The following is a 23,864-nucleotide window of genomic DNA, read 5'->3' as shown; positions in this document are numbered from 1 at the left end:
GGTAATGTTCCACACACATTCCTCAACCCACCAACGGAGCGGCAGCTGACGTTCACGAGGGGTCATCATACATAGCCGTTAACCGCTATACGAGTTTTCGCCCGGGAGGCGATGACTGACGAAATTTGCGTCTGGCTCGCGGTCCAGTAGCTAAGGACTTAATTAGGCATCCGAAATCAACGCTATGAGCATAAAGCAATCTTCGTGGAACAGTAGCTTTGTAGATATTTGAAAAGCTGACCAATGATGAGATAGCATTAGAAGAAAAAGATGCAGATGAATATTCGTCCATTTATTTGTACCCAATTGTTTTGTAGGTGATCCCAGTGGCGATAGGCAGGAAAGTTATGGCGCTATGGCTGCCTAAAGCGTCAGAAGGTGTACACGAACTTTATACTGCTGCATGCGGTAAGTCCCATTTTAGTTCAGAATAGTACCTAAATTACCTCACCTGGGTACCAGGGTACCTCTTCTGATGCCAAGGGAATGCAAAAATCGAGCCAAATTCAAAACCGGTTATTAACCGGGAAACGTTACACAAAACCGGTTAACCGGTTAAAACCCGGTTAACCGGTTAAACCCCGGTTTTACGAAAAACATTGTAAATCATCATTTCTGAATATTTTTTCAGCGCTTTAGGGTTCTATCTAGATGTCCTGCTTTACTTGATGGCTCCTCTACACTATCGGCGATAAAAGACGATGACTGGCGGGAGTGGCGGGCACGATAGTGTAGAGGAGAACTGTGTGAGTCTTACCTTACATCACATTTACAAGAAAAATACGGCAATGGCAATTTATTTAAGGGTTTGCTTGAGAGAAATCTCGTCTGCTCTTAATATCTTAATAATTATAATGTAGACCAACTACTTATACCTCCTGTTAAAGTTAGTATCCCAGTCTTTTTAAAATATGGGTAGGGGGCAAGTCTCTCGTGAAAATGGACAACTTCTAGTACTTTGGATAAATACTATGAATTTGACGCCATATATCACCAGGTCCAGCGCGGATTAATTGAATACCGGTAAACTACAAAAGTTTTCTGCATTTATGTTTTGGAATTTTTACTTAACATCAATGCACCGTATGTGTTTACAGACTTTTTTTAACTTTGCACGAGGCGATTGGCATGTTTAGGTACATCTATGTTATCATTATCGCGCTATGAACTTAAGTTAATTTGTTATAAATGTGTAACTAATTTAATTCTCATAGATAAATTACGGCTTCGCTCATTATTCCGTTTTTGTGTCAAAATAAATGAATGATGAATGAATGAATCATTCGTTTACTTTACAAGTATTGTAACATTTGTAACTACTGTCAGGATTTGTCAGTATGATAAGACACTTATAAAAAATTATAAGGATGGCATTAACGACTTCCATAAAAATTTCAAAGTATGGTTTTCATTGAAAAATAATAAATAACGATTACATTACATTTAAAATAGGTAATTTAACTTTAAAGCTATTTTGTACCTTTTTAGGTCGTTTCATACGATAAATATCATTTCGGTTATTGGCTCCAAAACCCGGTTTTTAACCGAGCACAAAATGTCTCGGTTAACCGGTTTTTTGGTTAACCGGTTAACTGGTTTGCAAACCCTGCATTAATGCCATTAATGAAGTAAACCTTCCTAGTTAGGCTTCACAGCCATGGATGAATTGTGATTGTGATTGAGAAGTGCTAAATTTCAATTTTTTAGTTGTGAACGAAAAGGGTTTTAAATTTGAAAGTATTTGGATCTGAAAGGATATTTGCGACTGTTACTTAAGAAATTATAACCGTCTTTTCTTACGGCCACGATAGCCGTCGCAAGCCGGTGGTTAAGGAAACTCCGTAATTTGGAGACGGTGAATCCAGAATGATATGTCTAACATTACGGAGGTATTGTATGATTTTTATTGTGGATGAATTAGCTGCCGGTGGTGAATGATATAATATGTAACCAGGCCCGGTGTTTGTCGTTAGGCATGTACGTGTGCTGGGCGCTGGGCCGCGGCGGCACGCTGCTGGCGGGCTGGGCGCGGGGCGGGCGGCGCGCGCTGCTGGCCCGCGCGGCGCAGTGGGCGCGCATCGCCGCACGCGCCGCCGCGGCCGCGCTCGCGCTGCTCGGCCTGGTGCCGCTGCTGTTCGGCCTGCTGCTGGAGCTGGTGAGTCTACTACCTCCTGCTGGTGGTGTGCTGGGCGCGGGGCGGGCGGCGCGCGCTGCTGGCCCGCGCGGCGCAGTGGGCGCGCATCGCCGCACGCGCCGCCGCGGCCGCGCTCGCGCTGCTCGGCCTGGTGCCGCTGCTGTTCGGCCTGCTGCTGGAGCTGGTGAGTCTACTACCTCCTGCTGGTGGTGTGCTGGGCGCGGGGCGGGCGGCGCGCGCTGCTGGCCCGCGCGGCGCAGTGGGCGCGCATCGCCGCACGCGCCGCCGCGGCCGCGCTCGCGCTGCTCGGCCTGGTGCCGCTGCTGTTCGGCCTGCTGCTGGAGCTGGTGAGTCTACTACCTCCTGCTGGTGGTGTGCTGGGCGCGGGGCGGGCGGCGCGCGCTGCTGGCCCGCGCGGCGCAGTGGGCGCGCATCGCCGCACGCGCCGCCGCGGCCGCGCTCGCGCTGCTCGGCCTGGTGCCGCTGCTGTTCGGCCTGCTGCTGGAGCTGGTGAGTCTACTACCTCCTGCTGGTGGTGTGCTGGGCGCGGGGCGGGCGGCGCGCGCTGCTGGCCCGCGCGGCGCAGTGGGCGCGCATCGCCGCACGCGCCGCCGCGGCCGCGCTCGCGCTGCTCGGCCTGGTGCCGCTGCTGTTCGGCCTGCTGCTGGAGCTGGTGAGTCTACTACCTCCTGCTGGTGGTGTGCTGGGCGCGGGGCGGGCGGCGCGCGCTGCTGGCCCGCGCGGCGCAGTGGGCGCGCATCGCCGCACGCGCCGCCGCGGCCGCGCTCGCGCTGCTCGGCCTGGTGCCGCTGCTGTTCGGCCTGCTGCTGGAGCTGGTGAGTCTACTACCTCCTGCTGGTGGTGTGCTGGGCGCGGGGCGGGCGGCGCGCGCTGCTGGCCCGCGCGGCGCAGTGGGCGCGCATCGCCGCACGCGCCGCCGCGGCCGCGCTCGCGCTGCTCGGCCTGGTGCCGCTGCTGTTCGGCCTGCTGCTGGAGCTGGTGAGTCTACTACCTCCTGCTGGTGGTGTGCTGGGCGGGGGCGGGCTGCTGGAGGTGGTCAGTCCCTCCTGCACTTAATGCTACCTACACAGCTAAGCTCCAGATGTCTAGCCTGTGGGAAACAATTTCTGCAAGTCTTACTTGGAAAATAAGTGAGAATGCTACGTCTTTTCGACTTTTTAAACTTCTCCACACGACTATTTGGGAATGTCTACTTGTGCTCGTAACGAGCGCTTTATTTTGCGCGTTAACTTACTGCGGAAAATGTAAAACGAATCAATTTTTGGCCACCTATTGCTCCTTAAGTTAAGGAAAGCGTAAAAAGAATACAGTTTAACTTAGAATTTGCTGGCGCTTTGATAGCTTTTCACTCGGCACTGAAACGCCACCTTATTATCAATTCAACTACTAATGTTTGATTCGTCTATTGCTAATGATTAAACTTAATTAAATCCATCTGTCCATTTAGTACCCCATCGATTAATCCTTTATTGTTGGCGACTGGAACATGACCTGAAAGTCGTCGAAAACTGTTCTTATATTTTATAAGCACGAATTTAATAGAAAGAAAGAAAGAAATACATTATTGTAAACCTTCTACATACTGATACTATACTTTTTTTCTTATTAGAAAATTGTTTTTTTTTTTTCAGGTCCTAGTGATACCCCTCCGAGTACCACTCGAACAGTCCCCAGTGCTATTCGTGTGGCAAGACTGGGCGCTCGGCGTGCTCTACACGAAGATCGTGTGCGCGCTGACAATGATGGGGCCGGACTGGGCCATGCGCCGCGCCATCGAGAAGGCGTATAGAGACGGCATACGAGAGATGGATCTTAAGTAAGTGTTAAAGTAGTGGCCCTAGTAGGGACCCTTGTGGTACACCGTTTGGTAAAGAACAATCCCCAGTGTTATTTGTCTGGCAAGACCGGGCTCGTCGTACTGTACACGAAGATCGTATCCGCGTTAACTACTTATGATGAGTTTTTTTTTATTTTGAAACGCAGTATAAATATGTATCGTATCGTGTCCAGGTTCATCCTGACGGAGGTGGCGGCGCCGATCGTGTGCTGGCTGGGGCTGGCGCTGGCCGTGCCGTACGCGGTGGCGCATAGCGTGGCGCCGCTGCTGACCATGTCGCCCGCGCAGCGCAACCTGCTCGCGCGCCGCGTCTACCCCGCGCTGCTGCTGCTGCTAGTGCTGTCGGCGCTGGCGCAGCTGCAGGTATTGTTTACGTACGCGGTGGCGCACAGCGTGGCGCCGCTGCTGACCATGTCGCCCGCGCAGCGCAACCTGCTCGCGCGCCGCGTCTACCCCGCGCTGCTGCTGCTGCTAGTGCTGTCGGCGCTGGCGCAGCTGCAGGTATTGTTTACGTACGCGGTGGCGCACAGCGTGGCGCCGCTGCTGACCATGTCGCCCGCGCAGCGCAACCTGCTCGCGCGCCGCGTCTACCCCGCGCTGCTGCTGCTGCTAGTGCTGTCGGCGCTGGCGCAGCTGCAGGTATTGTTTACGTACGCGGTGGCGCACAGCGTGGCGCCGCTGCTGACCATGTCGCCCGCGCAGCGCAACCTGCTCGCGCGCCGCGTCTACCCCGCGCTGCTGCTGCTGCTAGTGCTGTCGGCGCTGGCGCAGCTGCAGGTATTGTTTACGTACGCGGTGGCGCACAGCGTGGCGCCGCTGCTGACCATGTCGCCCGCGCAGCGCAACCTGCTCGCGCGCCGCGTCTACCCCGCGCTGCTGCTGCTGCTAGTGCTGTCGGCGCTGGCGCAGCTGCAGGTATTGTTTACGTACGCGGTGGCGCACAGCGTGGCGCCGCTGCTGACCATGTCGCCCGCGCAGCGCAACCTGCTCGCGCGCCGCGTCTACCCCGCGCTGCTGCTGCTGCTAGTGCTGTCGGCGCTGGCGCAGCTGCAGGTATTGTTTACGTACGCGGTGGCGCACAGCGTGGCGCCGCTGCTGACCATGTCGCCCGCGCAGCGCAACCTGCTCGCGCGCCGCGTCTACCCCGCGCTGCTGCTGCTGCTAGTGCTGTCGGCGCTGGCGCAGCTGCAGGTATTGTTTACGTACGCGGTGGCGCACAGCGTGGCGCCGCTGCTGACCATGTCGCCCGCGCAGCGCAACCTGCTCGCGCGCCGCGTCTACCCCGCGCTGCTGCTGCTGCTAGTGCTGTCGGCGCTGGCGCAGCTGCAGGTATTGTTTACGTACGCGGTGGCGCACAGCGTGGCGCCGCTGCTGACCATGTCGCCCGCGCAGCGCAACCTGCTCGCGCGCCGCGTCTACCCCGCGCTGCTGCTGCTGCTAGTGCTGTCGGCGCTGGCGCAGCTGCAGGTATTGTTTACGTACGCGGTGGCGCACAGCGTGGCGCCGCTGCTGACCATGTCGCCCGCGCAGCGCAACCTGCTCGCGCGCCGCGTCTACCCCGCGCTGCTGCTGCTGCTAGTGCTGTCGGCGCTGGCGCAGCTGCAGGTATTGTTTACGTACGCGGTGGCGCACAGCGTGGCGCCGCTGCTGACCATGTCGCCCGCGCAGCGCAACCTGCTCGCGCGCCGCGTCTACCCCGCGCTGCTGCTGCTGCTAGTGCTGTCGGCGCTGGCGCAGCTGCAGGTATTGTTTACGTACGCGGTGGCGCACAGCGTGGCGCCGCTGCTGACCATGTCGCCCGCGCAGCGCAACCTGCTCGCGCGCCGCGTCTACCCCGCGCTGCTGCTGCTGCTAGTGCTGTCGGCGCTGGCGCAGCTGCAGGTATTGTTTACGTACGCGGTGGCGCACAGCGTGGCGCCGCTGCTGACCATGTCGCCCGCGCAGCGCAACCTGCTCGCGCGCCGCGTCTACCCCGCGCTGCTGCTGCTGCTAGTGCTGTCGGCGCTGGCGCAGCTGCAGGTATTGTTTACGTACGCGGTGGCGCACAGCGTGGCGCCGCTGCTGACCATGTCGCCCGCGCAGCGCAACCTGCTCGCGCGCCGCGTCTACCCCGCGCTGCTGCTGCTGCTAGTGCTGTCGGCGCTGGCGCAGCTGCAGGTATTGTTTACGATTTCAGTGGACACTCCTCCTTTCGGGTTTCGGGCAAACTCGGCTTCGCTCGGCTCAACATTGCTCCGTCCGAGCAATTATTAGGATTGACACAATTTGACGTCCCTTGCGTGCACGACCACAGATAAGATAATGACTTGAATTTTGACAACCCTAAATAGCCGAAAGGGATAGTGTCATACATTAGAAAGGACGGCATGAATCGACCCTGAATGCTGTCAAACTTCGGGTTTGTAGGAAGTGTCCTTTCTGTACGGTAGTACTTTTTTTTGTGATAGTCAGCAAACGAGCAGACGAGCCGCCTGATGGGAAGCACTCATCGTCGCCCATGGACGTAAGCAACATCACAGGAGCCACTTAAGCATTGCCGACCCTTGAGAACCCTAAATACCCGCTTCTTGAAGAATCCCATGTCGTAGCACAAAGGAAATACCTCAGTAGGCAACTCATTCCACATTACTTATTCTGTTACGATTTTTTCTACTCGTCAACTTTAATGGTTGAATTAAGACTTCGTATACCAAACTATAATCGCACACTTTTCACTGGGCTCCCAACTCAACTGTAATGACTTCTCACTGATTTAAAGTTCCACGATTTTTACTCATCATTATTCACAACGACGGTCCGAAGTTAATTTTAATCATCTCTTCCAGATTCGGCAGTTCCGCAAATTATACGAGCACATAAAGAACGACAAGTACCTCGTCGGGCAGCGGCTCGTCAACTACGATCACCGGCGACACAAACCGCAGAGCGTCGCCGCCAACTGAGCGGGACAATGCAGTGAGACAGAGGGATATAGAATAGCAAGAGTTTGACCGGCCACTTTTCATGGACGTTCTGTTTTAAGGTGTTATTCCATCTGTCCAATATCTTTGTCCAATGTGCATTTAATCAAAGAAATTGGGTGACTTCATCAAATTTACTAGAAACACCGATATTTGATCAAATATTACGGATGACATTTAAATTGAACCAAAATATTAGGTAAAGTGAAATGAGCCTCTTTTAAAGAAATTTGGTCAAATATTGGACATAGAAATTGGACAAAGATATTTGACACTTAGATCAATAGGTTTTGTTTATATCAAATATGTTTTTGAGGGTAATCATTTTGAGACTAACGACAAATATACCAACTTTAGATAAAATGATTATTTTGAAAAAGGTAGACCATGATATTTGAGTTCGCGTTGAAACAGTCCAGTTTTTCTCCTTTTGGTTTTACGACTTTTACGGTATACTCATAAACAAGATTGCAGGCTCCTCCAAATATTAAGAGTCCGCAGCAAGCTCGGTTCTCCATACAAACGTAGTTACGCTCTCATTTTAAAACGAGTGTCTAGTTTGCTCTGAAACTTTGTACTTACAATAGGATAAGGTATATCTATGTCTGTAATTAGTTTAAAGTATTCACATACCATAGTTAAAAAATACAGCGAAATTAAATTTTTCATTAAAAAACTTGTTTTTGCTCTATTTCGTTTGTATTGTCAATCGCTCTCGCAGACTTCCTAGATACAGGCTCAGCCTAGTTTGGAGTCTGATGGATATATCGATGCACATGTAAGCAACCTTTATGTTAATAGACTATTTGTATTTGTGTTTGTATTTTGTATAAGCTGGAGCTATATAAACTAATTACAGGTAATTATATACCTCATGTCATTGTATGTGCACAGTTTCATTGCAATCCAACACGTGAGTATTTAAAAAAAACGGACAATTACGAGTGGGACTCGCCCACCGAGGGTTCTGTACTTTTTAGTATTTGTTGTTATAGCGGCAACTAGTTGTGCATGCTCGTTCACTGAAAAAATCGCTCCCAACTAGTACAATCTCACAACTGTACTAGTTCGGTCTTTTAGTACAGTACGAGAGAGTCGACGTTTAGTTTTAGTTCGGTCGGATGAGTCGGATCACTCGGATCGCTTTGCTGTCATTGTCACTCCTCGGTCCTCGCTCCCATTCTGTTTCGTTCGCGTGTAGTGTACTAAAACGTACTAAGAGCAGAATAATTAGGGAATAGTTCGGTCTAGTACAGTGGAGGGAATCGTATCTTTTTGATTTTAGTACATGTATTACACAAGCCTAGCAGCAACAGAAATACATCATCTGTGAAAATTTCGACTGTAGCTGTCACGGTGCATGAGATACAACCTGGTGACAGACAGACAGGCAGACGGATAGCGGAGTCTTAGTAATAGGGTCCCGTTTTTACCCTTTAGGTACGGAACCCCAAAAGAATGAGAACGAAACTCCGTATGGAAATGGAAAGGTGAAATTCGGCCAAGCTTGCTGCGGACTCTTAAACGATCATTTTAATAAAGGTCCTCGAATGGAATAGTCAACTAATGCACTCTATTTTTGAAATTATAATTATATTTCCTTTATGACCTTTGTCGTACCTTTGTGTAGCAAACTTGGTTTTGAGTGAAATTATAAAACTCGCGTGTTGCGAAACTAAATATTGATTGAGTTAGGAAATGAGCCGAAACAAATTAAATTTGATTTTTTTTTATTAAAAAGACATTAGAGTGAGAATGTGGTTTTCGGGAATTTGACATTTGTGAAGTGCGAGGGTGAAACAATAAAGAACGAACGACATGAGTGATATATTAAAAACACGTATGAAAGTGCTTTTGGAATGGCGAGGCAACGCCGAGTAGGCGATGAACTAATAGTAATTTGTTTTATCGCCGATAATGACTGATGATTTTTAAGGTAAAAAAACTGTATCGCTGTTTGTTTTCTAAATAATAATATGATATTTTCCCACTATTTTTCATTTTGCTTCGAAAAGCACCATCATACGCTGTGACAACATTTAAACGAGACTTTCCGCGTGGTTTTAAACATACAAAAATAATTATAGACTTATCAAAAATACAAATAAATGTACTGAGCTTAAATTAATTTGAATGGATTTATCTATGTATTTAGGTACGATTTATTTATTTAATATATTTTTTGTGTTCTAGTTTGTTAATATAATCAATTGTTTTTTACAAATCATTTATTAAATGTCATCATAATTACATTACAATACTATTCTATAATTATCCTTAATAGTAATAACTGTTTGTTATTTATTTTACAATATAAAATATACCGAATGAACAATAGTCACAATATTTGGTCAACTCATCATTAAGCCTATATGAATAGTCGAATTATATTTTTTCTTGGTGTATTTTTGATGAGGCTATAATTACATATATTTTAAGTACAATTCGTTGTTGGGAGATGTATTTAACAATGATGTATATTTTTATGTCTATGTATTTATTAGTATTTAAGTGCACCTCCCAACCGCTTTACCTTGGCTGTTTATTTGGTAAATTTTATAAATGTAAATGTTTTATTTATTTGGTAAATAAGCCAATTTTCAAAGGCCAACTTTTTCATGTTGCCCGTCGCTATGGCGACGTCCACTGAGGTTTTAAACCGATTTGTTAAACATTTTTATCGTACCACTAATAATATAGAAAATAGCCCGTAGAAATGAGACAACCATGAACCATGAGTTCAGTGGAAAAAGGAAACCAGTGCTTATTGCAAAATATTATCAGATAACGGCACAGTGATTGGACGTCACGTTTTACTGTAAATTGTTAAGGAATTTCTAAGATAGTCATAGTAAAATGGTGAGAATACGCAAACTTAATTACAATCTCATGAATGTCGGCCCGATTCGAACAATGCTTATAATAAGTCACCGCGGTACGATACCGATCTGTCATTGTCAAAAGTGAAATTTCTTCAACCAAAAAACGTAACTTTTGCCACTAACAAATCAGTATCGTACCGCTGTGACTTCTTGCCTTTGTTCGAATCGGGCCGTGTCGTTAAAACATTATAGCTGAGAAACAGCCAAGGAAACCCTATTGTTTCGTAGTACTTGACGGTATTTTGGCTATTAATCGTTTGAAACCAACGAGAAACAGAAAAGTTTAAATGAAAATAGTGATAATATCGTCTTAGTTTATCAAATATCTAGTAATACCACTCTAGGGTAACGTATATATTTACTTCAATCTTACTTTACGACCCTTATGCATTTTTTACAATGGTAACGCTGCACCTATATACATATATGCCGCAGATATAACAAAAAGCATGACCATATTGCCATAAATCATAAATAACAATATGGACCATCATTGACGTTTTATGATATGTCTTTCTAATTCTTACTAGGTCATCGGGTAATTTGCTTGAATGCATGAAACAAGAATGTATGTAGAACTAAAGAGGTTGAAGGGTTACTATTAGGGAATGCAATAACCGACCAAAGTTCATAACCGGTTTCGGTTATGCCCGAAAAATAACCGATAATCGGTTACGGTTATTTTCGACAAAAATGATAAATTTACAACAAAGTAGTCAAAAATATATGAAAATAAAGGAACAGTATTAGGGAATGTGAGTATAAGTCTTCGTTTCTTAATAAAACACACCAATAATAGTCAAAGTGAATATATGACCTTGAACGTGGTACAATAGTCAATCAAAATATTTCATAAATAAAGAAAGTAAATTAGGTACATAAGGTACATTTCGTTATAAAATTAATTAAAATACACGAATGACAAAAGTTTTAGTCACAGGCGTCACAGCCAAAAAAAGCAGGATTTTGTAGTCATTAGAAGATCAAGTCATAAATAAATAACCGAAAATACCCGTAACCAGTTATTCGATTTTCCAATAATCGGTTATGAATTTTTGTCAAAATAATCGGTTATCACCTTTTTACATTCCCTAGTTCTAGTTACTATCTGCGGTTTATACGTCGCTTGCCAAACTTGTAACTTTTGGAATACTTGAGATTTTTACGTGTAAAGGGGCCCACTGATTACCAGTCCGCCGGACGATATCGGCCTGTCAGTTGTTCGGAACTGTCAAATTTTTGTTCTAACTGACAGGCTGATATCGTCCGGCAGACTGATAATCAGTGGGCCCCTTTAAGTCTTCGTGTTGTTATCAATTTTTAAGTATTCTACTCTTATTACGTTATTTGTAGTTGGTCATCGTTGACTTGGGTCGGAGAATGTAATAATTTAAAATACTATTTACATAACGCCTAACCAGAAATATATTATAAGGTAATATTTACGTAAAGGTTCATACTGAAATATGTTTCTTGTACGGCGTTACTTGTATTTGATTCCCTAGTATTGTTAAGTAGTTTTTACTCTTTATTTATTTTACACTTACTGCTCAATCTTGTATCCAATTTCTTTCTTGTAATTTTATTAAGGTGCTAGAGTAGTATGTTTATTTTATCATTTATATAAGAGAATTTATCTCTTTTACACTTATTTAGTGTGAAAGGGATAAATGGCAGTTCAGCGATAAACTATTATATACTAGTAACTTAGTTTTTTAGATTTGTTTTGTTTCTTTGCCCACGCTACTATATGTTGTAATTTTAATGTAAATTTTAAATAGTTATGGTCGAATGATAATATTTGATAGTTAACGGTGATATTGTACCGTTAGACGGCTTTAGATGCAGGAATCAGCAATTTATAACAAATTAAATGAATTATTGAAAGCCATTGTGTTTTCATGGTATCAAACCCCTCTACACTTGGGTGCAAGAAAAATAGAGTTATTTCCAAGTTAACTACAAAGTTGTTACAGGCCAAGTGCGAGTTGGACTCGCGCACTAAGGGTTCCGTACCATTACGCAAAAACGGCAAAAACAATCGCGTTTGTTGTATGGGAGCCCGACTTAAGGGTCTCCGGCAAGCTCGGTTCTCCACACATTAGTCGGTACAAACGTAGTTCCGCTCTCATTTTAAAACTAGTATCTAGTTTACTCTGAAACTTTTTACTTAGGTACAATAGAATAAGGTATAGTGGGTATATCTGTCTGAAATTATTTTATGTAACTTCAGATACCATAGTTATAAAAATACAGCGAATTTACGTTTCATACGAAACGTGTTTTTGCTCTATTTCGTTTGTTTTATAAACTGGAGCTATATAAACTAATGTCATTGTATGTGCAAAGTTTCATTACAATCCAAAACGTAGTTTTAAAATGAAAACGGAACTCCGTTTGTATGGGAGGGTGAAATTCGGCCGAGCTTGCCGGAGACTCTTAAATACTTATTATATTCCGTTTTTGTTATAGCGGCCACAGAAATACATCATCTGTGAAAATTTCAACAGTCTAGCTTCATTCATGAGATACATCCTGGTGACAGACAGTCGGACAGTGGAGTCTTAGTAATAGGGTCCCGTTTTTCACTTTGGGTACGGAACCCTAAAAAAAGTAACGGTGTAAGCTCATTTACATGTCCGCAAACGTCAAATTCCTGATCGTCAAAATCAGTATACTTGGCGTTCGTCTCAACCGGGTTTCAACAGTGGAAAAGCTCCTTTAGGCCTGCAGATGAGATACGCATCGCGACCGGCGACGTGAGGCTTGAGCGCAGTCCGCCGCAGCCGCCGGCGCGCGCACACGTTTGCGTACGCACCCGCGCGACCAATCACGACGCGGTAAATAAACGAGTGCACAAGTTCGCGATAAGCCGCTCCGCTGCGCTGTCAACAGACGATAGTGAGTTTTTGTGCGAGCTTAATTGGGGGTTAGTGCACGTTAATTAGGGATTGCAAATATTCGAATTGCAAGCCCTGTCGTTAATTAAACTGTGACTTCTGGGTTTTTCTTGAGGATTGACAGTGCAGAGGACAAATTTGAGTCACGTTACTTTATTTATTTTGCTACTCTTGTCTGCAAGAGTTGCCTACCCGCGTAGTCGCGTTGTCATGTAAGTAATACAAACTGTAAGGACTTGCTGACACCATACTCGGCTCCTATGAAGTCACCGCCGCGCGTGGCGTTATCTTTAGATCCTCACGTGTGATAATAATTATGGAGGCACTAGAGCGGTATTCCACTTTGTCTTTTGACAGTTCATTACATCGTTAGTTGCGACATGGCTGATAGGTATCACGAAATCGCTAATCAGCAATAAATTCGTAATAAGACGTTATTTTTTTCTAATATGGATTGCAGTTAGGGACACGATTTCCTTGTATCAAAAATCCAGATTTTTTCAATTTCAATTTATAAAATGCAACGTTACAGGACTAGCCTAAGTCATTACATTTCTTATATCTAGGTTTGATTATAATATTTTTGTATCAAAATATTCTTTAATTTTCTCCAGTCAAGAAAAGCAGGAAAATTTACTCGCCATATTTTACTGAAACTGTAATCTCTTCCTTCCCACGCCTCCCTTGCTATCTCGCTACGGTTGACCTAGAGGGCTAAATTAGGTAAACTAATTTAGAACCCAACCCGGCTAAACGTGCAAAATATTGATGTCGTGTCGTGTCCAACATCGGCGACCCTACTCCTGATTGCACCACAGAAAATTTCCGAAATTGTGAAAATGATCCTGTAATTAGCTCTGTGCACAAGATTAGATCACCCAGGTCAATTAAGTAAACTAAAATTATTCTTTGTTCTCCTTTACGTTATTTGGTAGTTTGGTACACGGAAATTTCTCAATTTTTTTTATGGGACACGACATTTTTCATTGGCAAAATGGGAACTCCCTTAATACCTAACTTCTTGTGAACTTTACCAGAAATAGTAGAGACCTTTTAACTTTTTTGGAAACTTCCCGCAACGTGCACATCTGTAGAACCTATAAGGTATTTTACACGCAGGTGGGCAATAAGGACGTGATTAATGGACGCCCCCTAAATAGGTAAATGTACTTAGACAGAAGTAGGTAAAATATGTGCTTAGTTAACGCATTCACTGCCAGGGGGCGTGGCCTAGGAACAAACTTGTATGACGGTGAACGCACATGTGCGTTTGGGGCAGTGAATGTGTTAACAGTTCCGAGCTATCACCGCGCGCGGACCAAAATTAAAAGTAGGCAATAAATATAACACTTTAATTTAAACTCTCGCGTTTTATACACATATTTATTTAAATTAAATAGGCAATAAATGTCAATCAAATAATTAAAATGATGATAATACATGTTTTATGGTGAGCTTTAAACGTAGGAATCGTTATTCAAATTCAAATTAGTGGACCGTTGTGGGGTCGCCATAAATAAAGTCAAGACAGTAGTAAAATTCATATTTCTAAGAAAGGTATTAAAGCTCATAGTTATATGAGCTTTGGGGTATGTTTGTTACAGACGGTTTATTAATTTGCATGGATTATCATGGTTATATTTGCATTCTCATAGGAATAGGTATCTACCTATCGTATATCGTCCGTGTATCGTCGTCCTAGGTGTCGTCTTCATTTAACCGTTGTACAACAATGTTGCAGCGGCGCAGTGAAATTGTTTTCAGCCAATTTTAAGGCTGTAAACGCCATTTTCATATTAAAACGTTATAATAGTCTTAACTAAAAATACTCGTACGTACTCAAAGTAAAATATAGGCATTTAAGATGGCGAAGTACACCCTCTGACAAAAAAGGTATACCTATCACATAAGCGTACATAATACGCACAATAATACCTAACTGGACACTCCGTACGATGCTATCACCGTCCGTGATAGCGCCATGTCGTCGGCTACACGATCAATTGATCATAGTGATATCAAGATGAAATAGTCGCTGTGCATTTAGGTGTGAAGCTGACGCCGCTCGTAACTTGTCGTAAGCCTACACCTGCGTTGTACCTACGTGCCTATTCTCATAGTACGCGAGTGCGGGTGAATCGAGAAACACTTACAAAAGCGAAAGTTTGTCTTCTTTTTCCGAGAGGTCGTAAGGATAAGTACTGAACCCTTTGAATTCTAGTGGTGACATCAATCTAAATCGTTTATTTGACCAGCGAACAGTAGATAGACAAATAAGAACTTTAATCTGTGTATGTACCTTCGATTACTTTGCTGACTGTACCTAAATACGATATGTGCTTAAAATGAATCGAATAAATTTGAGGTCGAGGCTAATAATCCTAACTTGTTAGTATCTATAAGCGAAAAGAGCGCTTATATACTGGTTTGCCTATCTGAGCTCGCATGTAGTCTGTAAAAGATCTGAATACTTATTACCCCAGCAAGTGCGCTCCCACGCGACACCCGACACCAATACAATACAGACACCGCAAATGTGCTACGCCGTCCCGAGGTTCATTCACTAACCTAATACCTAGTCTATAGGTAGTGGTTGGTTTATTAGGTCTACGCATAGGTCTAAGGAAAGTTTTTTCATCTTGCCCTTAATTTCGAACATCTTCAACCAAATCTTCAAAAATATCTAATTTTGCATTGCTCGCATTGATTGATACTATACCTATAGATAAATATCTTCTGACCGCGACTGTAGCAGCAAACGTAAAACAAAAGCGCGTTTATAGGTTGCCTGATGTGAATGGAGTTGAGCTTGAAGATATTAGGAGCAAATCATGGGAGAGTATAAAACGTATTGTGAATAAAACAGCGGCCTGGGTGCAAGTGCATGTATCTTAATTCGCACGTCGCGCCCATGAGATTAGCTCGCGGCTCTAGTGGGTACTTGCGTAAATCGTCCGCCATAGCGCAGTAATCGTCTCGTGGGAACGGCGGGGCGCGTATTAAAATTCATTATATAAATTGTGGAGTAGTCGGCGCGTGCGGCGCGCCGCCCTGGTAATTGCGCGCCCTCAGCCCTGACCCGCGACCTGCCGCGCCGCGCCGGCCACTCGCACTCTCGAGGGCCGCGCGCCGCGCGCCGCGTCTCTATCACGCATCCTCCATCTCTACGTAGAAATAGTGCGACATATGTATAAATACCTATTGCTGGAGTTGTTCCCGTAGTATGTTCGTTTGATTACTTTAAGGTATATTGCATAAACAAATTAGGTCCGGTCTAATTATCCCAGTGCAACACGCTAATTTTATCACTGAAGATGAAGAGATAATTTAGTGTGTACGATGCTGTAAACCAAGCAACTACGCGCACACGCACGTTCTCTTCAAGTTTAGCTGATTTGTTGGTAAGACTAGGTTTAAACCGTCACTCACGTACGACTCGTATGCGTATCTTGTTTCAGCAGTGTAGGCGTAAGTATTTCATGACCAACCTCTGTCGTTAGGTACTAAATCCGTTACTTTCTAAAAGTTAAAGTAGGTAAAGTACTTTAAGGTTCTTACGATAAAAAAAAACTGTTTCTTACGTTGTAACTATATTTGATACTCAGAAGACTAACATGTGTTGATAATGTTGATATTTCATACATCATGCTTAGCATTAGGCGGGCCGTATGCTTTTTTGCCACCGACGTAGTATAAAAAAATACGGATAAATTGTATATTTTGTAGCCACTAGCCTCTAAATACGTAGGTTGACCACAGCATCAAAACCGAAAACATGTCTACCATACAATACATTTTCTTTTCACAATCATTCTAGGTGTTTTTCTTCATTGCTCATTATTACACAGTATAGCTCTTACATAAATATTCAACGTATAAAAGTAGCATGTGAACAGTTATCCATCATAAAAGCGACTTTCCATCTTATTGTTTTGCCGTAGCTACCGCCCGTATGAGAAAAGTAATGTGGAAACATCCACCAACTTTTAGTTTGTTGTTGTTAAGATGACATTGTAGTACTTAGGTACCTCAGGTACCTGGTACCTATAATAACCCAAAAACTGCTGGGAGATTATTTCATTTCGCTGCAATTCTTTCGTTAAAAAAACGATGACCATTTTCATAATACCATTGTTAACACTGGCCAGTGGCCACCAGGGTCATGTTTTGTACAGTAAAATAGATTCAAGGAACTTTTATTACATTAGGTTATGGGCCCAGAGAGTATCGATATTTAATTATAACATCGTTACTTGAGAGACGTTGTTCAACTAAACTGACTTCCGGCAAATTTGAAGTCTCAACTCAATACTTTCAATTCTCAATCCGATGCTCAACATCGTAACTTACTAAGGAGTTAATGTTTGTCTCCAGGCCAGGGGGTCTAACCAAGAGCCAAGATCACAATCGTTTGCGTTTTGCGAACGAAACGCTTCTCTCTGTCTATTGCACTAATAAGGAAGAGTGACAGAGAGACATTAGCGTTTACAGAAGAAACTTTATGATTATGATAGATAAAATTATCCATTAACGATCGGTGCAAAACAAATAATTACGTTTTTATTATTTAACTACCTGAAAGTCAAGCTCCGTGGCACCGTAAAGAAATAGATCGCGAGTTTTTCATTCGTCAACTTGGTGTTACTGGTTGGCAGGGAGAGTCCACCCGTCTACTCTGGATTTAGAGATAAGTAGCCAATTAATTAGAACCCTGAACTTTGCAGACAGTGTCCTTACCTTACTTACAAGATCGTCAAATTTTTAAGAGGTGCAGTCCCCGCGCACTTGTTGTGACTTGTGAAACTGCATCATTTGTATTCCGCAGCGACGAATACAAAATCGGACGTCAGCGTCCGTAAAAGATAATCCGGTTTCGGGCCGTCGTCACTAGCGTATGCGGGGCGTGTGATGTGACAAACTAACATTTCATCATGCAATTGTACTCCCAAATGCGGTCCCAGCGCGCCATCCGCGGGCGCTTCTGCGAATTGTCTCCCTCGTGCATTCCCATTGATTTGGCGAGTAGAATTCTCAAGAAAACCATTATAAAATGACCTCAAGGTCCGTTTTAATTGTCAAGCGCACTTATTCTAGCTTGATTATTGGACTCACTTGTGCTAGGCAAGCGATTGCAATCACACCCCAGCTCCGGTTGTCGCAAATGATTAGGGAGCTTGTACACTGATAAAAACGTCAGTCATTCCTAGCTAGTTTTTTTTTATGAGAGAAAATATCGTGCGTTTACTGTATAAAGCCACATCTTATCCATTATCATAAATTATATATCCAATTACTAGCAAAATGAAAGTAAACTGCAGTCCTGTAAGCCAAGCACGTCTGAGAGACAGAGAGTTAGAAACAGGCGCCGCTGCAGCAGAGTCAGTTTAAACAAGACGCAGTAACGCTACATAAAAGCCTGCACGGTTAGTGCATTATTGCAGGCGATGTGGGGCATGCATTCCTTGTTTTTGCGCTCGGAGCGGTCGGGCAGCTCGTCTAGCTGTCGCGGTACTGTTGCGCTCTTATCAGTCTTATCACGCCGCGCTGTCTGCCGCTTAATTGATGGCTTGTCGCGAGGCGCGCGACTAACGAACCGGCCGCACCCACATGACTACTACAGTGTTGAGTGCATTAGCACACATGATTGTCTTCTTAAACACCCTTTCCTTGTGTTTGCGTGGTGCTTAGTTGCTTACTACCTACATTTGTTGCTGATAGGGCTGTTGACCTACGACTATATTGATGATACAGTTTTTATTGAAGAGCGGCTGGTGTGAGCTGAATGGCCGGAGAAGCTGCTACGATGTAGAAGCTCTCTGGGCACTGCGATTTTCTTGAGTTTGTGTCCGCCCTAAAAACGCAGCAATGTCGTAGTCCGCGCCGGGCCGCGCAAAAACCACGTCGCGCTCCAATCCGTCCCGCGCCCGCGCGTCGCAACCCCAAATATTCTTCCAGACGTATCCACTCATTCGAAAATCGGGACGCGGTTATTGGTCACGACGAAAGCAATTGATTAATAACAGAAAGTCTATAAACGGAGGCTTTTTCGCGCGAGGTCTAGAAATCAGCGTTTTCTTCAACACTTCTTTATCGCATATTGTAAACAATCATGCGCCCGTTAATTTTTGTCATACAGAAAAAAACTAAGTTTTCTTTAGTGGCAATGTCCGCGCCCTTCTTGCCGTCTCGCTATAGGTATGCCTTACATATGCATATCTCATACCTATTAGCCTATTACAGTTAAGTTTAGATGCTGGGGATCTGACCTTCGTGATCACATGTGAAGACGACCGAATCGTTCACGTAATAACTGCATTCATCAATCTTTCCCACGCATGCAGCTCGTACTCTCAGCGGTGCACAATGCCTGTTTTCGAGTCGAGCTAACACTGTTCATAGGTGGTTTTGTAATCGAGTGTGAGCTCTTGCCTGGGAATTTAGCCCTTAGTGTATTGGTTGGTAAGCTCCGTGAATTACCACATAGGAGAGAGTACTTCACTCGCGTTTCGCCGCGTCACGGTGTCTAACGATGTTCGTGCGCTTGTAACAATTGAAGGCACACTTTAGTAACCATCCATGGACCTTATCACAATGATTTAAAGTCTAACTATGGCGAACGGCGTCACATTAGATCCAACGGTTGGACTGTGAGCTTGTCGAAGCCTAGTTAATATCAATCAGTCAAGAATTACGATCCGATTTAGTAAAACGATTATCGCTTAGCACCTGGCCATTAATGGTCGAATCTGCCAACGCACCGCTTTAACGGGCTCGTTGGGATTTATTAGCCGTGCAAGATTGTCTGAATTAACTTAAGTTATATATAATATAACTTAAAACGAAATCTCAAAAGGATCTAGTACAATCTACAGATACAGATAGGTAACCTTTATATTTAACTTAAGTCAAAGTAAGTACTTATGTAGAATTAGAAGACATTCCCTGATGCAACATACAATTGTAGATTTTTTACATTACAACGTAAAAAATAAATAACAAACAGATAGAGATGTCATGTTGATATTGTCTCCACTCGGCATGAAAAGGCACGGCTAGGTTTTTGAAGGGCGTTGGATTCCTGTCAAGCCAGCGGGGTGTGCGGGACAGCGCGACTCGTAATACTCACTATTTTTATTATAGCTCAGCTTAACTACCTACTTACCCAATAAATATTTAATTATCTAAATGAATGGGAGATGTCAATTAACGGTCCAGTAGGCTCATCTCATTACTTTATACCTAGTGGATTTATGTTTTTTGAGCTTCAAAGTGGTGGTCACTAAGTTGTCAACTTCTTTATGATATGAAATGATAACCTAGCCGTCAGTTGTTAGTTGGGGGTAGCTCATATGAGACTTTGCGTTTGAAAGACGTGACGCGTTGGTATTAGAGGGGTCGCTATACAACGTTCCAGAGCCGCGAGATCTAATCGCGTCCTAGGCAATGCGTAAGGAAGACAAAGTGCATTTTTCTAATGTCCCTCTATTTTTCAAGTATATCTACTGCAGCTACGAGCAGAATAATAATGTGTTTTTTTTTTACATTCAGAGTGGGACTAAAGCTGGGCGGGGCTGCCTTGGCGCCATGCCGGCATGCTGCTGCCCGACCAGACGTACGAAGGCGCGGCACGGGCCCTGGCGCCCTGCGCGCCCGCGACGCCCGCGCGCCTACCGGCGCTGCTGCGCGCGCACCGCGTGCGCCCGGACTTCTTCTGCGCCAATCGCCTGCGGCGCCCGGGACATGCTCGCAAGTAAGATTAAATTAAGAGCTACCTCACACTATTAGCGTCTACCGAACGTCGGCGTCTAGTCACCTCTATATGGTTGCTGCTATACGAAACGTTGGCGCACAAGTGCACAGCAACACCTTTCCCATAGCCATAGTGCTGACTAGACGCCGACGCCCAAAAGACGCTGGTATGGGGTCTCATTAATCTACCATCTTAAGAGTAATGCGGCAATTGCTATTTAGATTATAATGAACTTACATTAAAATTACATTTATTTTTTATTACCTAATTTATGAACGATGTGTGATGGGATTATATATATACCAATATATACCCATTTCGAATACATCCGGGCTATAATGGAATCCCGAAAACATGGGCTAAAACGTGTGCTCAAAAGTGGCGAAACACAGGGGAGGCATTTACCGTACAAGTTAGTAAAAAAATGGTTAATTTAACATCTTTGTTGCAGGGCGGTGACGGAGGGTGCAGGCGGCGAGCGGCGGCGACGCGTACGCCTTTCTGCGACACAACACGACACACACGGTGAGTACCTACATTTGAGTAGGTATAGTTACCATGTTAGGCTGCACAAAAGCTTGAAAACTTGAAGAAGGAGCACAACCCCACCCAAAGCTTTTAAGAGGGTGCGTTGAATAAGTTTATGATCTCTTCGCTGCCCTTTCTCGCTGATTGATTGAGCTTTCAATAGCTGCGAGGCAGTCTTGACTTCTGTGTATGCTATCGAATCGCTTTGTGTCTCTCTATCACTCTTCCATCTTCCATAATTAGTGTGACAGTGACAGTTGCGTTTCGTTCGCCGCGATTGACATGTTGTCAACGGGGCCTGTTCACCAGAGCCAGATAGGACAGGGCAACTTCGTCGAAGTGTCTCCAACGCTGACTTATAGTAACGGCTTACCCGTTCGGCTCCCAGTCATCGAACTCACAAATCAGCGGCCGCTGGCGTGCTTTTCCTAATCACCCATTGAACGTGTCAGCTGTCCCGTCCACTATACACTAACCGACGAAGCACTCGATTTTAATAAAATAATTGTCGGTCTAGTTAATTGACCAATTGTAAATCTTATTGACGACCGGTTGGTTAATAGTGGGTGGTGATTGTGACCCTGCTTTTGAAGCCGATGGTCCTGGGTTAGAATCCCGGTAAGTGCATTTATTTGTGTGATGAACACAAATATCTGTTCCTGAGTCATGGGTGTTTTCTATGTAGGTATATAATATAAGTATTATGTATTTATCTATACATACATATAAGTATGAATATCGTCGCCTAGTACCCATAGTACAGGCTTTGCTTAGTTTGGGGCAAAAAAAAATTATACTACGTTGGTGGCAAACAAGCATACGACCCATGTTGATTTGTGTAAGATGTCCCCTAATATTTATTTATTTATTGCAACGTTATAAGTTCGACCAATGGTGAGTGAAGTGTATTACTGTTAAATTATGTGCGTTAAATACAAAGAAAAAAAGACCGATTAAACAATGTGACACTCTACTAGGAAATGACAGAAGGTGATGTTTAGTTTTGTGATAACTTGATAAGAGACTTGTACTTACATTACAAAAACATACGGTAGGTATCTATGGAAAAATTCCCTGTTGATCGGTGTATTTGTGTAGGTACCTAATCCCGTATAGGAACAAAAAGTCGGCGCAGCGCGATCGCTTCGATCAGTATCAATCAGGAATTATGTCGTTTCCGTTAACTTTTTGTATCGTATCGTACCGTAGGTGTCGTAAGCTGTGGCCATTTTGAACCGGAAAACAAGAATAATTTTATTAGCCAATTATTGTACTTATTTGCCTTGGAGCCTTTTGAATGCTTCCTGTGGCCGTAGGTACTCTAATCTGGACTTAAGGATAGGCTATAATGATTAAGTTTTATGAAATGCAAGTCGAGTCATTTGACTTTAGTTACAAGAAATTTATTACCCTACTGCGAGTAGTACGGGATTGAAGCATTTGAACTTTTTGAAAGATTTAAACGAAAACAAATGTTTGCTAAAGCGCTGTACTGGTCCCATTCTTATTCGTTCTGAGGTAAAAAAATAAGCGCCTGAGAATAAGACCTAAGACCTCTTTCTTTGAAGTCGTTTAAAAGATGGAGAGCAATACCTACGCCTCCTGAATTCAAAGACGTGGTTAACGCTGTGAGAAGAAATTATAGTGGCAGTCTGACAAGAGAGTTATCGCCATCGCTCGCGAGTGCAGCGAACAAAGGATCAACGGGCCTAACATGGTTGGGCCATTCCATCTGATTTCGACAAATTTAAAATTATAAAAAACCGGCCAAGTGCGAATCGGACTCGCGCACGAAGGGTTCCGTACCATTACGGAAAAAAACAGCAAACAAATCACGTTTGTTGTATGGGGGCCCCATTTAAATATTTATATTATTCTGTTTTTAGTATTTGTTGTTGTAGCGGCAACAGAAATACATCATCTGTGAAAATTTCAACTGTCTAGCTATCACGGTTCATGAGATACAGCCTGGTGACAGACAGACAGACAGACGGACAGACGGACAGCGGAGTCTTAGTAATAGGGTCCCGTTTTTACTCTTTGGGTACGGAACCCTAAAAAGTGCGCCGCATGAATTTTGATTTAATGAAAAAAAATTGAGGATAACCGTTATGATACCAGAAGTGTTAAACCACGACCGTTTATTTTTTTATCTTTCAATTTCCGAGCAGTGCCCACTCAAAGGAAAAAAATCGGGTCAAATTCCTGCTTGTACATAATGTGCTCTAACTTTTGATTTAGAATAGTTAATCAAACAAATCTTTCTTTATTTGATTAGGTATGAAATGAGCTTTTTATATTGTAGGACAAAAGCTAGCAATAATCGTATTTACATTTAGACAAATTATACTTTTAGAAACTCTTCTATTTATGGCAAATGTTGGAAAAAACATTAAATATAAGCCTTACATTAGGGTTCCGTACCCAAAGGGTAAAGACTCCGCTATCTATCTGTCTGTCCGTCTGTCACCAGGCTGTATCTCATGAACCGTGCTAGCTAGACAGTTGAAATTTTCACAGATGATGTATATCTGTTGCCGCTATAACAACAAATACTAAAAACAGAATAAAATAAATATTTAAGTGCGGACCGGACCCTGACGGTTGATAGTAGCTCACGGAAATGCTTGCAGTTCTGTAACAGGAGTTACGAGCTCTCCGCTAGAGTATATTAGAGCTAGTCGGTTGCTTACCTATTTCTTTGCTCTAGCGTAGTACTTGCAGATTTTGATGCAGGGCTTGAAGATTTCAATTCATCCTGCTCGATTCGCACTCGCTAAGTATTCGAAATACACGGTAAGGAAGACGAAGTTATCTAGTACATTGTAGCCCGGGTGTCGTGAGCGGCCGGC

General features: G+C 44.1%; 1 protein-coding gene and 1 long non-coding RNA gene across 2 annotated transcripts in view; both read left to right on the top strand.

Moving 5' to 3' along the window:
- LOC134745406 (E3 ubiquitin-protein ligase MARCHF6) overlaps nt 1–7,679 on the top strand; it is a 42,358-nt gene extending 34,679 nt beyond the window's left edge. The window contains exons 8-12 of the mRNA XM_063679446.1: nt 318–408; nt 1,974–2,155; nt 3,787–3,971; nt 4,166–4,355; nt 6,818–7,679. Of these exons, the coding sequence (XP_063535516.1) occupies nt 318–408; nt 1,974–2,155; nt 3,787–3,971; nt 4,166–4,355; nt 6,818–6,934 (765 nt within the window). The 3' untranslated portion in view covers nt 6,935–7,679. The remainder of the gene's footprint in view (nt 1–317; nt 409–1,973; nt 2,156–3,786; nt 3,972–4,165; nt 4,356–6,817) is intronic.
- A 5,147-nt stretch (nt 7,680–12,826) lies between these two features.
- LOC134745417 (uncharacterized) lies at nt 12,827–21,002 on the top strand. Its single transcript, XR_010128175.1, has 3 exons — nt 12,827–12,946; nt 20,283–20,484; nt 20,936–21,002. It is a non-coding gene; the product is annotated as an uncharacterized LOC134745417 (long non-coding RNA).
- The last annotated feature ends 2,862 nt before the right edge of the window (nt 21,003–23,864 follow it).

The sequence above is a fragment of the Cydia strobilella genome, chromosome 11, assembly GCF_947568885.1.
Source record: "Cydia strobilella chromosome 11, ilCydStro3.1, whole genome shotgun sequence".
NCBI lineage: Eukaryota > Metazoa > Arthropoda > Insecta > Lepidoptera > Tortricidae > Cydia > Cydia strobilella.
This window is presented reverse-complemented; position numbering and strand designations above follow the sequence as displayed.